The sequence below is a fragment of the Ursus americanus genome, chromosome 15, assembly GCF_024610735.1.
Source record: "Ursus americanus isolate L20-20 chromosome 15, mUrsAme1.1.p, whole genome shotgun sequence".
In the NCBI taxonomy this organism is placed as follows: Eukaryota; Metazoa; Chordata; class Mammalia; order Carnivora; family Ursidae; genus Ursus; species Ursus americanus.
In genome coordinates this window covers 33,539,420-33,556,709 of record NC_142141.1, presented here as the reverse complement: position 1 = coordinate 33,556,709, position 17,290 = coordinate 33,539,420, and the positions used below count along the sequence as shown (strand labels likewise).

Here is a 17,290-nt window from a genome sequence, read left to right as displayed (position 1 = left end):
TGACTATGGGCAATTTGGTTACATTCGTTTTTTTCCTCTGTAAAGTGATGATTAATAATAACACTGACCTCCCTGGGTTGTGGAAGGATTAAACACCAACCCATAATAGGTGATTTAAAATGTTCATTACCTTTGTATTCTGTCCCTTCATTCATCAATAATTTTTCTTTGGAAGTTTAGCTTATAATCACCATCAGCATTGGAGGGCCGCCACGACAGGCTGTCATACCTCAAAGTTGACGTTTTCCAAATTGGCTGGAACACGGTATGGATTACTTGCTTTACTGCTTTTGACAGTTTTACATATGCCTCCAGTGAAAGAGTTATCAAGGATCTCTCCTCTGGGCTCTCCTGCTAGAAAATGATACCTGCAAACAAAGTAATTTTCAAGAATTCAATAGATGTAGAGCAATCTTTAAAATTTACCATACTTATATGAAAGAAATTCCTTTCTTAGACATTTTTGACTCATGACAAATGACTTGAAGAAAAGCCCATTTTTTTTCTAGTTTATGGTGAAGCAGTCGGAAAGGGCTGGAAGCCAAAACTCACCCCCTCTGGCTCTGTTAGATTCTCTGTATTCCACTCACTTAATTGTTCTGGGCTTTCAATATAAAATAAATTTTAGGTTTATTTTTATTTCATGACTTACCACACCAGTGCAAACTTTGGAAGCAGATTATAAAATAAATTATTACATAATTAATGCCATTCCGGGCTCACTTTCTTCAGTGTGATATAGTAAAGGAATTTTTACAGAGAGCTAATAATTAAATAGTAATAGCAGTATTTTAATAAAATTGTAATAATATTATTGTTTTTATTAGTAACTGTAGTAATATTTAAATTTATTTAATAAATGCTTACATACTATTTACTATGTGTGTATTTTTATACATATATTTACTATATGTATATTTACATACATTATATATATAATATACATTCATATTTACACATATACATATACATGTATACATATACCTATATCAAGCTCTGTTTGATCTATATTTAATTATTATTATATTTATTTAATATTTATGATAACCATGTGATGTAGATATAGATACAATTATTTTACCTGTTTCGCAAATGAGGAAACTGAAGGACATTAGCTTAGCACAAGTCAAATATTTAAGAAATTATGGAAATTAAGAAACTGTTTTGTGATAGATGAAAAACTTTTCCAAGACGCTGCAGTAGATTTCTAAATTCTTATAGATATTAATATGTATTCTGTGAAAAAAGGTTTTGTGAAAAGTTTGTTAATGCTGGCTTACATATGATAAGACAATAGAAGATATATATAATGGTCTGTGCTCCGCAGCTCCTGGCGCAGAGCTCCTAAAACCCTTGTAGGTTCCTAAGAGATAAGCACTAAGAACATCTTTTTGTTCTAATATTTGGTCTTTGACGCTAGTTTCTGACACAAAGCTCCTAAATCCCTTGGAATTTCCTGGGTGATAGGAGGGTCTTGTTCGAATGAGGTGACTCTTGGTAGGCTCCTGCGTGGGGGGCTGGTCACCAAAAAGACCAACCCATCTTTAGAAGCTTGAAATATTCAGCCTTATCTCCCATCGCCAGAGAGGGGAAAGGGGCTGGGAATGGAGTCAATGATCAATCATGCCTACATGATGGAGCCTCCATAAAAATCCCACAACTATGGGGTTCAGATTGCTTCTGAGTTTGTAAACACACGGAAGCGCTGGGAAAATGGTGTGCCTGGGGGTGGGTGTGGAAGCACCATGCCCCTTCCCACACACCTTGCTTTACTTATCTGTCCCAAATGGAGGTTCATCTGTATTCTTTTTTATATCGTTTTATAAGAAACTGGTAAACATTGTTTAAAAAAAGAAAGAAAGAACAAAATGGAGTCACTTGGGCTAAGCTTCATGTCAGCAAACCAAGCCTTAATGCTTCACCTAATTGCAGTTCTTAATTTTCTCTCCCAAGAATGTGACCTTTAACCAGCAATGTGGAATTACCCGGTCAGCACTAGTGAGGTAATCTGCCCGATCAACCCCTGCCTTTCCTCAAAGGAATGTGACCTTGCCTGAAATAATCCACTCTTTGTAGAAAATTCCTTGCTCTGCTTCCTTCTGCCCATAAAAGTCTTCAGTTTTGTACAGCTTCTCGGAGCTCTTTTCTATCTGCTAGATGGGATGCTGCCTGATTCGCGAATCATTGAATAAAGCCAATCAGATCTTCACTTACTCAGTTGAATTTTGTTTTTTAACAACAGTAAGTAAATTGTTTTACTGAGTTCTGTGAGCCATTCTAGCAAATAAAGCAAAAAGGAGGGGGTCCTGAAAACCTCCTTGGTGGACTTGTGATTAGCATTGGAGGGGGGCTGGTCTTGTAGAACTGAGCCCTTAACCTGTGGCATCTGACACTACCTTTAGGTGGATAGTGTCAGAATTGAGTTAAACTGTAGGACACCCAGTTGGTGTCACAGAGATTGACTTGGGGAAAGGCCCAGACTTCTGGTGTCAGAGTATTGTGAGAAGGGTGCTTGTGCGTGAGGAAAAGAGGTACACAGGAGAACTGGTATGGGAACTGTACCTCAATAAAGCTGTTTAAAAAAAAGGCCCAATTCTTGTGGGTTTTGTAAGGTACATCTCATACTCAAATAGCCGCAAGTACAATTTGAGGTTTCTTCTCATCCATTCTTGAATTTGTATCAAGGGATATTTGAGGGAGAAAGTATGAGGAGTTGGTCTGGAAAAAGTGTTCCCAACTACTTATGGGAACATGACAAACACCGGTGTTTTAAGACTCATTCATTTTTGTTTTCCAAGTGGAGAGGGATCTATGAGGTAAAAGAACTGTTGACCTCACACTGTTTAATACAATGTACTTACGAGTTTGTCACAAACAAGAAAGCGCTTGAGAAAAATGGCTCCCAGGTCACGAGGAATGGGTGAAGGCAGCAGAGAGCCCGCAGATAGTTTTTGGGAAGCAGCTCTACCAGGGCATGGCTGCGGAGTCTTTCAAGAGTTAGGTCGACTATGTTGCAGTTTTCAGCTTTATTCTTTTTCCTCCCCTCTGTGGTGTTTCAGTTGATTTTAAACATTTTGGTCTTTCAAATACATCATGGTCTTTCATATTTTAAGTGTTTAAAGTGTTTTTAAATGTAATTTGGCTTAATGTATCATATTTTATGACTTATAAAATTTCGTTAAAAATCACACGCACACACACAAATCTGCATGTGTGTGCCTGTATGTATACGTGTGTGTATAAATTTGTAGCTTGGTTGAGCCTGAGAAAAAACAAAAGGCATGCTATTACTGCCTGATCCTTGCTTTAGGTTTAAGACCTGGTGACTGATGCTGGCCATGTAGGGATGCTGGTATGTCTTGTTAAATTCTTTCTTGGAGAGATGCTGATGAAAAAGAGGGACAGCTACCCAGGAGGCTACCTTTTTTGGGTAGAAATGTACTAGAGAGGGGGCAGAGATTCTAAGGCCAGCAGATTAGAAAGAGGTTCCAGTAAGCAGCTCTTAAAATTCTCGGTCCCTGGAGAGGCGAGGAGAGGACTGGGTGTCCCCGAGCCAGCAGGTTTTGCTCATTTCCGAGAAACCTTGGGATAACAGCTCTGGTTGGCAGAAGGCCACATGGTCTTTCTGCCAAAGTACACATAGCATGTGGTCCTCCCCCTCTGCAACTCTAGAGTCTAGACCAACCGAGCAAGAGGTGAGTTTGTAATGTCACCCTTCACCAATCAGAACGTTAGGACGTGTGATTATCAGTGGGAATTCTGGGGTGAGTTTTTCTTCCAGGGAAACCATTTCCGTACACTGATAAGAAGATGTTGTTGAAACACTCTCATTGAAATCAACTCTAACTAGGAATTTTTAGGACAGAACTTCAAACAGTGTGTAGTCATCCAATGCACAGATGAGGAAATTATAGCCCAGAAATATTCGATAACTTAGTTATGATGTAGTGAGTTTATCAGAACTAGTTCTAGAACCTGGCTCCCCTACTTCCAGACTAGTAGCTGCTCTATTTTACTGCTGTCCTTGAGTTTAGTTCAATAGCTTCTGGTTTTCATTCTAATCAAATGAGGTTGTATTTGCAATGCTGCTGTTCATCTTTGGTGCCTCAAGGTTTCATATTATGCAAGTCTGGCAGCATAAGTGAAGACTTAGAAAGAGAGTCCGATACAAAGCAATAAAAGCCTATAGCACACTATTTGCTTTCTGGCCAAAAATTGATGGGAGAATTCTTTATCATGGGAACAAGAGAGTACAGGAGATTACCTTTACTGATTTTTCTCATGCTTCCAACTAAAGCTTAGTTCTGTTTTCATTGACTTCTCTTTTTATTTCCAAAAGTTTTCAAAGACTTTGGCTCAGTCCAATGAATTTAGAATCCCTTGCCAAACCTCCAATGTCCTCATGACCCAAAACAGGAATGTCAGAATTTCTGAGCACTATTTAAAGCCTGGAAGGAGGTTTGCATGGTCTGCTGATGTTCCTTCCAGTATATTCTCATTTCTACGGTGGATATTGTCCTAAACCAGAATGTAATGGTAGAAATGACCTGCGTTTTGAAATCTAGATTTGAATTCTGGTTTTACCATTTACTAGTTGGTAGGCATGTTATTTAACCTTTCTGCGTCTAAGTTTCCTGGTTTGTAAGTTGAGCAAATAGACCAGATGGTAATGCAGGTTTGATTCCTGCTTTTAAACTGTCCTGACCTACCCATGCATCACATGGCCCGTGTGAGAGAGAAGGTTTGAATGCCTTTGTCAGGTTCGCTTCACTTCTTACCCTCTTACTTTTCTTGCTATTGTTTTTCGAATCACCTTCGGTTTTTATGTTTGCCTCGCCCCTCTGTTCTGGCTTGGTCTCCCATATTGACTCTGGGGTTGCCTCTCCTGCTTGCAGACTGGTTTTCCTTCCTCAGTGTGTTGAGTTTCACTATAGTCACAAGCCTACTTTTCTGATACCCTGTTTCTCCACTATCAGTGGGAGTTCAGGGCTGAAGTTTTCTTCCAGGGAAAGGAAAAGAAGGAAACCATTTCTATACATCGATAAGATGATATTGAAGCACTTTCACAGAAATCAACTCTAATTAGGAATTCTTAGGACAGAACTTCAAATCGGTTTGCAGTCATCCAACATACAGATGAAGAAACTGTGCATTTCTGATTGGTTACTCACCCATTCAAGACCCAGCCCCAGGAACCCACCCTTGCACTGGTTTGCCTGATTCACTCCCGAGCTGTCAGAAGGACAGATGAGAATGGAAACAAACCATGTTTATGAACCGCCCCTAGCACTGCCTGGTACAGACTAAGGGTGAAAAGGCCAAGTTCTTTTACTCCCCGGGAGTGAGGCTCATGGCTACACACTGCGTGAGCCGGGCAGCCACGTGCGGGGGACTGGGCTGCGGGAGTCACAAGAGGTTAATGAGGAAGGTGGACAATCATGTGTCTCGTGGCTTCACAGCTGCTTCCCCTCATTCCTCCTGAGATGACTTTACTCCCACAAACGATGAAAAGACATTACTTACCCAGCGCCCATCAGCTGTACGCTGGGGATGGGAAGGTGCTGCTTCTTTCCTGGGCACACGGCTTTCGTTCTTCCGCAGTTCCTTTCATCCGAATTGTCCCCACAGTCGTTTTCTCCATTGCATTCTAACTTGCTGGCAATGCAGCGGCCTGGTCAAGAAAAGCAACGGACATTAACGACACATGATTATTTGAGAAGATAGTTATTGATTTGAAACGAGCGAGTGCTTTAAATTTCAAGGGAGAGGGGTGAGGGAAAGTTTTCATTATTTTTGATACAGATTTAGGAAACAGGGAAATGGATGCCAAACCAATATTTTCCCCTATTTTTGTAGGATTACAAGAGTCACTGTAGAATTATTTAGTCACCATTGGGCCAATTGTCTTAAATAGGAGAGGTAATTCTAGAATCCCTTCCCATTACAGTGAGCTTGCTGCAGAAATCATGTTCTGTAGGAAAAAATCAACAGTAGGTTCAGACTTTTGATTCAGAACAACAAACTCAAGATCATTGTTTTAATTTTAAAAAGAAGAACTATAATTTAATATACACATACATACACTCACACAGATACACATGATACTATCTATTGCATCTCTAAAATTTTCTATTAAGAAGCCAGACACCTAGGAGTCATGCTATGCGATTTTTTAAATCTTATGTTCAAGAACATAAATTTATTATATCTAATTGTTTTTTGAACAAGTTAAAAAGACAATTTTTTTTTTAACTACTAGGCACTATAGTGTTAGGTAGCAGGTTAAGTGAGTGAATTTGCAAAATAGCACCAACCCCATTTACTTAGATAGTTCCTATTTGTAAATTTGCTGAATTTCATAAGGATCCTTAGAATCAATGGATATCGATATATTACAGAAATTGAAATGGCTTATGGACAATGACAGCTCCTCTCCTGTCCCTCAGCCTCCCGTCTATAATCAGAGATGCTGGCATCTGTACAATTACGTACAGATCTCGCTGACAAGGAGATTGAATTAAATGTGTTACTCAAGATTATCTGGTTCAGTACTTTAACTTGTGATCAGCATCTCACTGCAGTTGTGCATAACTATTTTGACTAACCAAAATGCTTGGGAAAATTAGGTATTCTGCTGAATTAAGTTTTTTTTTTTATTAATAGAAAGTTTCCTAGAAAGCAGTTAGTTTCAACTCTTTGGGTAAATAATCTTCAATAAGAAAGTAGAGAAAAATGAAAGTAATTGAGGCTCCTTCTTTGATTATTCAAAATTTTGTATTGTATCTGGACCATGATTATAAAGTGTTATAGTTATAAGCACCATAATCAAACAAGACTGAATATATTGAGGAAATTGGATGTCTGTGAGTCCAAAGATATAACCTGAAAGATGCTCTGTTTTTAAAATAGCACATCTCTAGTGTTTCATTTGTTTGCTTTTTTCAGGGCAGAAAAGAATGTGTAATTTAGTTTGAAATACAGATGCTTTTTCCAAAGGAAAAAAAAAGAACAAATATTACATTTTAAAAAAGTTTTGAAACTCACACTTATAAATTTCAGCAAATCTAAGTTTTGATATGGTTACACTAAAAAAAAAAAAAAGGAAATCCCATTTTATCAGGCAGAGGTAGGGATGTACGTGCCAGGTATAGTTCTCATTAGCCTAGCTTTGTGAGCAAGGTACCAGATATGTTTGGATATAAGAAATTCTATGCATTTGGTACTTCTGGGGATATTGAAGAGGACCTATTAGCAAGGGTAGGGAAGAAAGCAAGGACGTCTTTTGAGTGATGTTTAGAAATGGGTGGCAGGAGTGATATAGGTCTGAGAGGACACAGCTGAGAATGGTTCCAGGCCACAGAAACTCAATGGAATAGGAATCACAAGGGGAGAGATATTGTAAGCTGTAAATATATTCCATACCAAAGAAGGAACCAGAAGGGTAAGGGCAGTTTGGATAGTGCAGGATTTACAGAAGTCACCGTGTTTTAGCCAATGCATGAATCTAGATTTTTATATCTGGAGCTATGTATCATTAAGAAATTGTACCTGTTTTTCCCATTTACTTGAACTAATTTGTGTTACTGCAATGGTATGGTATCTTTATAACGAGCTACAAATTCTCTACTCTTTATGCTTAAAATTAGGACTTTGAGAAAGGAGTTGGCATAGTGCATGTGGGGATTATTAGCCTCATGGGTAATTCTCAAAGATTCATGTATGCATTAAAATCATATATTTAGTCTTGGGGGACTAGAACAGCAATCATGAGGGAGGAAAGGGAAAAGGGAAACTCTCTTTAGGATAAATGGTTCTTTGCTAATTGAAGGCCAAACATCCTTATGGAATCAAATAATGGTCTATCCAACCTTTAATTCCTTTTGAGAGTGGCATTAATGGGTGATTTTAGAAGAACAAAGTAGTATACAATCTTCAGTGGCATATTTAACAATCAATAGGTCATGTCACCATCCGATCAAAATGGATGCCAACCACATCTTTGCCAGGGATCAGCCACTTAGAGGCTGGATCATGGGAAGATCTAGGGATTCCTGGTGAAGGGAACTGGACAGCAGAGCAAGGGTCACTAAGAGAGCTCAGGGTAGCAGGTGCTTTCCAAACATTGCATATACATATCAATAGTCAGATGGCTTGTTTTTTTCCCATCACTTGCAGCAGATATATATATATATATATATATATATATATATATATATATATATATATTTTTTAAGATTTTATTTATTTATTTATTTATTTATTTATTTATTTATTTATTTATTTGACAGAGATAGAGACAGCCAGCGAGAGAGGGAACACAAGCAGGGGGAGTGGGAGAGGAAGAAGCAGGCTCATAGCGGAAGAGCCTGATGTGGGGCTCGATCCCACGACGCCGGGATCACGCCCTGAGCCGAAGGCAGACGCTTAACCGCTGTGCCACCCAGGTGCCCCATGCAGCAGATATATTTTATCACTTTCTGATGAACTAGAGATCACCTGTCCTTACGCCACTAGCTTTCCTGAAATTGCTCATTATGAATGGGTGGGCCATGGATGTATCTGAAGCCTTCTCAAACTTGTGAATATTTTTGGCCAAACAAAACCCTTCTGTAGTAAATTTCATAGATTTAACATCCATTGTATAAAGGGTTTTTTTCTCGTAATTGGTTCCAAAACTATTCTTCGAGCTTCAAATAGTTGCCCCTCAATTCTAAACCTCTATCTTAATATTCTGGATTTAACGCCTGCATCTGTATTCTACTCGGGCATTGCCAGCAAGATTGTTTTCGTATTCCCTCTTCTGTCAACTTGTGACATGACCTTATGCACGTAGCCATGAAGTGCATCTCCCTATCCATGTGCCACCTTCATATCCCAGGTGTGGGGGCCACAGAGAGAAAATCCTGATGCCAGCATTCTTGTCCCACTTTCAGAAAAGGTCGGCAAAGCTGAAGGCAGGAAACAAGGAGCAAGAGGAGAGAAGCATTAGACCTAAAGTCTGGGGTCAATTTTATATGGAATTTGAAATCTGCTATTTAGCTATAAATACTTTACTTTTCATTGTATTCCAGAGTACGAGAAATGATATGGATTTTATTAATCTGAATTCCAATTTTAACATCAAATTGACTATTTAGAGAAGAGGTCAGTGAACTATGGCTGAAGGCAGGAAGCAGGGCCCAAACTCACCTGCTGCCTGTCTTTGTAAGTAGAATTTGGTTGGAACACAGCCTCGCCCGCGTGTTTACATACTGTCTATGGCAGCTTTGAGGCTACAGTGCCGGGGCTGAGCAGCTGCGACAAAGAACGTATGGCCAAAAAGCCTAAAATATTTACTGTCTGGATCTTCACTGAAAAAGTTTGCAGACATCAGATATAGAGAGTTCAAAAGGGTGGTGTTGAAGAGCTATTAATTAGCAAGAGACTACATATGATTAAGTAGTATATTCAAGTATATTCATTCATAATCTAATGAAACTTAAATAACTGAATGAGTAATGGACTTGAAGGGAGCGTCGCCACTGTTTAAAGCATTTTCAATCTTTCCTTTGGAATTATCTTTGGAACCATTCAACGGACCACCCAAGAAACTCCGTCACATTATCCTAGTATCCCCCTGACATAATACCTTAATATTAATATTCTTATCTTAATAAACTGTACTGAAGATCTTCTAAATCTGTCATTCATTTTCAGCTGCTGGTTCTGATTGTGGATTTGTACTTATTAATAGCTGATGTTTACGAGTATCTGCCTTCTCTTCCTTTTCCTCCTGCTTTCTCTTCATCCTTCTTTATCACAGCGTAGGGACCTGGGCACCTGTACTTCAAGAGCAAATGGATCAGGTGCATGGGCAAGATGATTATAGCTTGAAAGCTGTAATTTCATGCATGAATGGCTTGGCAGTTGGTACCATAACACCCTTGTCTCCCCATACTTAACATATAGTGGGACTTCTCAGTCATGGCTTTTACTGGTAGTCAACTGGAATAACTCTATCTAGTCTAGTCATTCTTAGTGGAGACTGAACATCTTCTGGTGTACGTTACCACTGTCACAGCGGAACTTATTCTTGCAGTCAACCTCTTCTATTTTGCAGAGCTTAGATGGAATGCATGGTCGAAAGGTCACCAGGGGCTCAGTACACGGTTGTCCTCCAAACTGACTGGGCCTCAAGATGGATCTAACCTTAAACTGAAAGGAAAGGAGAGGAAAGTGAGGAACTCGGAGGCAGGGTCAAAGCCAAAATGTATCTAAGAAAACTGGGCTTTTCAATCACCGGAGTGATTCTTCCTCCAGTGATGTTTCCTAAATTAACTAATGAGTTTTCCAATTCCATTATTGTGTGTCCTTAGAAAAGTCAGCACCTCTCTGGGCCTCAGTTTTCCAAACTGTAAAATGAAAAAGCAGGACAATAGGTTTCTAAGACTTCTAACTCTGAAACCATATGAAAATAAATCAAATGCACAAATATTTACTGAGTATCATGCATGCAGCAAATATTCCAGGCAGTAACAATAGCACTTGTAAGATTTATTTATTTATTTTAGAGAGAGAGAGAGAGAAAGAGAGAGCACAAGTGTAAAGAGCCGAGGGAGAGGGAGAGAGAATTTCAAGCAGACTTTGTGAGCACAGAGCCTGACCCACGACCCTGAGATCATGACTTGAGCTGAACCCAAGAGTCAGAGACTTAACTGACTGCGTCACCCAGGCACCCCACACTAGCACTTCCGTATCTCAAAGGTAGTGTGAAGTGATCAATTTGAAAGGATTCGGGGGTGCTTCTGCATGAGGAAGTCAGCATGGAAAATAAGGTTGACACATTCTCCACATTTTAAAGGATTTTAAATGGTGAACAGTAAAACAGGGAGTCAGGGAAGAATAGGAATAGGATAGGATCAAAAAGTACTGACTTCGAAGTCAGGAAAATCCAAGTTCAAAATATAGCACCTCTATTCATCAGAGGTATATTCTTGGGAAAATTACTTACTCCCCAGGAAGCTATAACTTCCTCATCTGTAAACAGGGTAGGAAAACATACTCTGATGTGAAGTTTGAATAAGATGATATAAGTAAAGGGGCTAGAACAGTTTCCCTCAGAGAGGGGGTAGTCCATAATGAGTTCCTTTCTGTTTCCCCCTCATGTGTGAATGCTCAGCGCTGCTGTGACTGGGGTTTATGTGGGCCGATGCCCTTACAGGAATGAGCTGAGGTGGGTAAATACTACAGCTTGGAACAATAAACAAATCGAGGGACTTTCCTGTGGGGAGAGGGAACATAGAGGCAGGGCCAAGAGTCAGTCTTTTGATTAATGTCCCTCCTTTCTGATTTTAAACCTTGGACTGAAATCCGCATTTTCTAGCATCTGCTTTTACTTTTTGAGCTCTCAGAGGGAATAGGCAGTGGAATTCGGAGCTCAGTAAGTACAATGCCAATATTGGGGCAGAATTTCCCTTTGGTGCTCATATGATAGTAAAACATGTAAATGAGTCTTCCCCCTGCCCCCACAAAAAAAAAAAAAAAAAAAAGGATTGCTAAATGGAATTTACCCTCAGTGGAAGCTTGGATGGATTGTTTTTAGAAATTGAAGAAATTGAGCATTTCTGCTAGGTTTTCCAAGTCTTTCATTGTGATTCAGATTTCCTGAAGATGCCTATGGGTCACCCACCTGTTTTTCAACACAAGGGTCACAGTCTGACCATGGTCCATAATCTCCCAGGAGGCAGTTGATGGGACAATGTTGCCAGTTACATTCTCTGGTCTCCGGCTTGGTGCAAAGCTGGTCACAAAAGTTATCCAGATAGTACTGATCAACTACTATTTTTCTGTAATAGTGAGGAGAAAGCTGCTTAGAACAAATATATTCACTGTGGTTCCAGCCCCATAAGAAAAATATCATTGAACATTAACCACAACGAATAAAAGGAAAGAAGGTTTTCATGGAAAATCAGGCAGGCTGGCGTCTGTGCAGTTCTTACTGCTTAATGGAACTCGGGACTGGATTCATCATTTGTGGGGCCCAGGGCAAAATGAAAATGAGGGGCCTCTTGTTAAAAAATTATTAAGAATTTTAAGACACTAATGGCAGAGCATTAAGCCAAGCATGGAAGCCTTCTCAGTGTGACCCTGTGTGACTGCATAGGTCACACATCCATGAAGCTGGCCCTCAGGGAATTCCTGGAAGGGACTGGATGGAAAAGAAAAGAAAAAAGAAAGTTCCTGCAAATTCCTTAAAATATGACAACACAGTTTGATAAGTATTATGAACGAGACAGAGCGGAGTGCTGTGGGGCCAAAGAGTCAAAGGGAAAATAATAGAAGAGATACATCTTGAAAAATTCATGTAACTCCCCCAGGCATCAAAAGGAAGGGCATGTGGAAGGAAAGGCATTTGTCAAGATCAGACGCAGAGGAGCAGGACATGTCCCTGGTGGAGCTTGTGGGATGGGCCTGGGCAGGGCTGGCTGAGACGAGCCAGATAGATTGCTGTGCTTTATTTGGTAGGCAGTGGAGAGCTACAGAGGGATTTTTGAGTGAAGGAGTCTTAAAAGTCTTGACATAGTTGGTGGATGGTTTATTGAGGAAGTCAGTTGTTGACCTGAATGAGACTCACACTGTGCATGTAAAAATAGTTTTCTAAAATAGGTCTCTAAAAAGCTATAATAATTAAAACACATTAAATATATGACTTTCTTCCCAAGTTCTGTGAGCATCTCCATGGAACAGAAACATCCAGCAGATTTAAAGAAACTGGGGGGGATAAATAATCTGAATCAGTGAGAAGACTGAATTATTGAATGTTATCAAGTAAACAGTTTTTTTGCCTTCTCATACTTGCCAACAATCAAGCTAATAGCTAATAGTGCTGCTCAATTGAGGTCCTGTTAGACTCAGTTTAATGAGTAGAAAATTCTCTATAATTAACTCACTAACTGTAGGCAAGCAGAGTTATACACTGATTGAAAAAAGACTTGAGTAGTGATTCTTAGTAAGTTGAATAGTCAACAGAAAATATTGCACATATTCTTAATTAAATTTCTTTGAAGCTCCTTGATTTTATGGAGAGAACAAATGTAGACTGCATTTCAACCTTACGTGGAAAAGACCTCAAATTCCATCCAAATCAAATTCTATGACTTTTTCTTACTTTGAGACACACACACACACACACACACACACACACACACACACACACTTTCTCCCCTGCCCCCCCGCCCCGCCCCACTGCTTAGTGTGGCATTTTTGATACTGCTAAGTCAGTCGGTGAGGTTTCCCATGGCACAAAGACAATCTCCATAGCTCATACCCACCTCTGTCTGCTCTGGGTTCCAGAATTGCAACTCTTTGAGCAGCTGGACCACTGACCCCACGGGTAATGATCACAGAAACAGGGTTGGCACTTGTCAATCAGAGCACTCAGCAGGATAAAATACAAGATGGAGTGTCTGGCCATGCCTTGAAAGCCTCTAAGCCCTGAAGAGGAATGATATAATACATATCAAACCCTTGTTGGGAGTAAAACTTTACAAGTCATTCTCAGTTACAAAATCAGATACGACGTTAGGGAACATTTGCATCTCCCTGCCTTCCTTAAGGCTAGTTAATATCTATAAATTCACATACTCATGACTACAAATCCTACTTTTAAATTTTTTAGAGTGGATATTCCCAGAGTTACAGCTCCCAGTTCTAGTAAGTTTCTCTGGACCATTGGTGATAGGCTATAAGACAAAGTACCGTAGTGTACATTCGTAGCACATTTCATTCCAAAATGGAAATTCTTATATAATCTTATACTTTTCTTTTTTTTCTAAAAAAAAAAAAAAAAGCTCTCTTATTTGAGAGAGCCAGCGAGCTTGCAAGTCAGGGGGAGGAGCACAGAGGGAGGGAGAGGGACAAGCAGACTCCACAGCGAGCATGGAGCCCATCACCAGAATCCACGTGAGGCTCCATGTGGGGCTGGATCTCATGACCTAAGATCATGACCTGAGCCAAAATCAAGAGTTAGATGCTCAACCGACTGAGCCACCCAGACGCTCTAATCTTCCACTTTTCAAAACAACTGCTCGTTTTGTGTGGGCAATAACTTCAATTACATTGCAGTTTTTCATACTTTTCAGGGATTGGGGCTGGAGAAGGAGTTTGGAGCATTTTTCTGGAAGCTGTATTCAGTTTCCTGGTATCTTAGAAACTGCTAAAGAGAAAGTTCAGTGCCCAGCTATCTCTGCTTATGGAGTCATAGAAGTTAGAGCTGAAATGAACCTTTGAAATCTCCAGGTTAAAGCCCCTCATTTTATGGATGATGAAACCGGGCGTTAAGGAGAGGCAATAACGTTGAGACTGCATGACAACTAGGCGCCCAGGCGTCGTCATTCTTGGATGAGGTGTGACCCTTCACTGCATTTCTGATCACACTAATGATTGTGTCACTGGAGCATCTAGATGCCTTGACCTCCACCACGCAGGCCCCAGGAGGGTTTTTCCAGACGTAGCTGACTGCCAGAGAAAACTCTGCCCAGCGGTTCCCCTCTGTGCGCCTTGGAGCCTTGAGGATCTGTGAGCTACTGAAAGGAATTTGCAAGACCACCTCTGCCCCCAGTGTTGCTATTTTGGTCTTTATAGCTTAACAAAATGTGCGACATGATTAAATACACGGAGAAAATGCTGCTGTAATTAATAGAGTAACTTTCATTTAAAGACATTCATCTTCTTTTTTTTTTTTTAAAGATTTATTTATTTATTTTAGAGTGGCAGGGAGGAGCTGAGGGAGAGGGACAAGCAGACACGGGGCTCGATCTCACGACCCCGAGATCATGACCTGAGCTGAAACCAAGAGTTGGACACTTAACTGACTGAGCTGCCCAGAAGGCCCACCATTCACTTGATAATCTGTCTCAGTTTCATTATCTATAAAACAGCAACAACACTCTACCTTCTTCATAAGACTTTTGTTAGGATTCAGTAAGAAAGTCCATGCAAAGTGCTTGGAACAATCCTTGGCATGGAATCATCACTCAATAAAAATTGGTTTTTCAAGTTAGTAATAACATTTAAGAGTGTTACAAATTTAAGTGTAGCTGTTGCTCACGCATTTTCCAAAATTAGGGACTCCTCAGTTGAAGCAAGGATCATGTGAGGCCGAAGTTATGTTTTGATACTAAATAAGGCTATTCACATTCAAAACGGTTTAGAAATATGGCTTTAGTTACTTTTCATCTTACAAATAAAATCAGATCTCTGACCATTTTATTTGAAATTGTAATTTCCCACCAGTGTTTCCTATCCCCTTCACTGCTTTATTTTTCTTCATTATATATCCCCTCTTGATATACAACTTGTTACTGAAGTGCAAATAAATATCTCCTCTTCCCTCTTTCCTTCTTCATTAGAATGTAAACACGGTGGTGCTTGATCTCTTTTGTCTGTTTTATTCATTTCAGCATTTAGAAGAATGAGAGCCAGAATAGCATATAATGAATAAATATTTTTGAATTGAGTCTAGGAAATAGTTTAGAAATGAGTTTTTATGAAATATGAATATCATAACGTGAGTCTATAATTACAGCCACTTTTGTAAAACTATCTTGAAATTTCCGCCAAATTAAAGGTATTTCATAGACTTTAGAAATGAACTTGTCTGTTCGATTGTCTTCCATTGTTTTAGCAAGACCGGTGGTTTGTAGCATAAGTGCTTTATCTCAGCTTTGTTGGAATAGTTGGTTGAAATAAAAAATATTTTTCTACACCTTTTGAGATTCAGATTTCTTTTTAAAACACCTGTCATTTAGTTAGTCCTCCTCTTATTTCTTTGATAACATTTATTAAGTTATAAACTGTATCAAGATGTATGAAGAAGAAAATTAAGATGGTTTATAATTTCATCAACCAGAAAATTCCTGCTGACATTCAAAAACAGCAAAAATAACACATGCCTATATTTGAAAATTTTAAACAGAACAGAAAGAAAGATATAAGGCTGGAGTTCGCGTCTACCTGTAGCTGGAAACTCTTCCCACACATAGTCACATAATCAGCAGGATACACTTTGAAGATCTTTCTACATTGATACACTTTGAAGATCTTTCGTCATTCTTTTAATGGCTGCACATTTTTATACCCTCTGGATGTATTACATTGGATTTAACTATTATCCTAATTTTAAACATTTAGTGTGCACACACCTGCAATAAACATCTTTGAATTGTATCTTCATATACTTTCGTTGTATATCCATGGGATCAGTGGTGTGTTCCTAGCAGTAGATGATATGAAATTTAAAATATTAATAGGTATTGCCAAATTGCCCTACTGAAATATGGCTCCCTCAAATGTTCCAGAGGGCAAGTTTCTGATTATATTTTAATGTGGTCATTTTATGTTTCACAGTTGGGGTAAAAAAAAAAAAAATACTTCAGCCCCCCCGCCCCCAAAATAGAGTGTCTTCATTCAAACCAAGAGTATGAGATCAGATATAAAAATTGTTTCTCCAACATGCTCAGACTTGACAGCATTCCTTCTTAATAAATCAGCGAGATTTTTGCATTTCCCTACAAACTCAGAGAAAAATGCTAGAATAAAAGCAACCAAACCATTGACATATGACTGAATGTCCTTCAATTTAAAATGGAATTGACATACATTTGAGTATCCATTGTGTACCGCTAGGCATTGAGTGAGATAGAAAGAACAGAACCCATTATCGCTGTCTGGGGAGGGTAGACAGAAACTGAAGCTTCTTCCCTTGCTTTTGATCCAAGCTTTTCTTCTGCAATGCATAGATAAGCCGCTACTTATCTCTAGGCTGCTACTGCCCTGGGCTATTTGAATCATAAAAATTAAAGATTGCTGAGCTCGACTGCTGATTTTCATTCACTGGTAAGGAACTCACCTTTCCTGGATTTCCTGAGCAGCACGGAACCATAGGACATTGAGACAAAGAGTGTCCGGACAGAATTTAGCCTGTAATCAGACAGAATAGCGTGTCTTAAACATCAGACCCAAACTCCAGACTGGGTGGTTTTTCACTGGCTTCAGGGTTGGTTGAGGAGCGAGGCTGCTACACAACGTGAAGTTTCCCTGGTAAGCAGCCACTAGACCAACCCCCTCCCCACCTCCAACCCCCAAACTGGGATCTTCCCATAGAGGAACTGCTTCAACGAGGAAGCCTAAACAGGAGAGGGTTTGCTGCTGTTGTTGTTTGTTTGTTTATTTATTTTTCGTATTAGATTTTGAAGAGATCTTTTTCTTCCAGAAGGGTTCCTTCAATTGTAGAGAAAACAAATTCTTAAAG

At 39.5% G+C, this 17,290-nt stretch overlaps 1 protein-coding gene across 7 annotated transcripts in view; it reads right to left on the bottom strand.

Moving 5' to 3' along the window:
• Window positions 1–17,290, bottom strand: part of C6 (complement C6) — an 85,413-nt gene that overhangs the window by 40,491 nt on the left and 27,632 nt on the right. For all 7 annotated transcript variants that reach the window (XM_087867913.1, XM_087867910.1, XM_087867912.1 and 4 more), the window contains 6 exons: window positions 16,889–16,959; window positions 13,311–13,473; window positions 11,669–11,825; window positions 10,050–10,194; window positions 5,524–5,671; window positions 230–368 (listed from right to left, as the gene is read on the bottom strand). In XM_087867913.1, coding sequence (XP_087724039.1) covers window positions 230–368; window positions 5,524–5,671; window positions 10,050–10,194; window positions 11,669–11,825; window positions 13,311–13,473; window positions 16,889–16,928 — 792 coding nt within the window. In that variant the 5' untranslated portion in view covers window positions 16,929–16,959. The remainder of the gene's footprint in view (window positions 1–229; window positions 369–5,523; window positions 5,672–10,049; window positions 10,195–11,668; window positions 11,826–13,310; window positions 13,474–16,888; window positions 16,960–17,290) is intronic.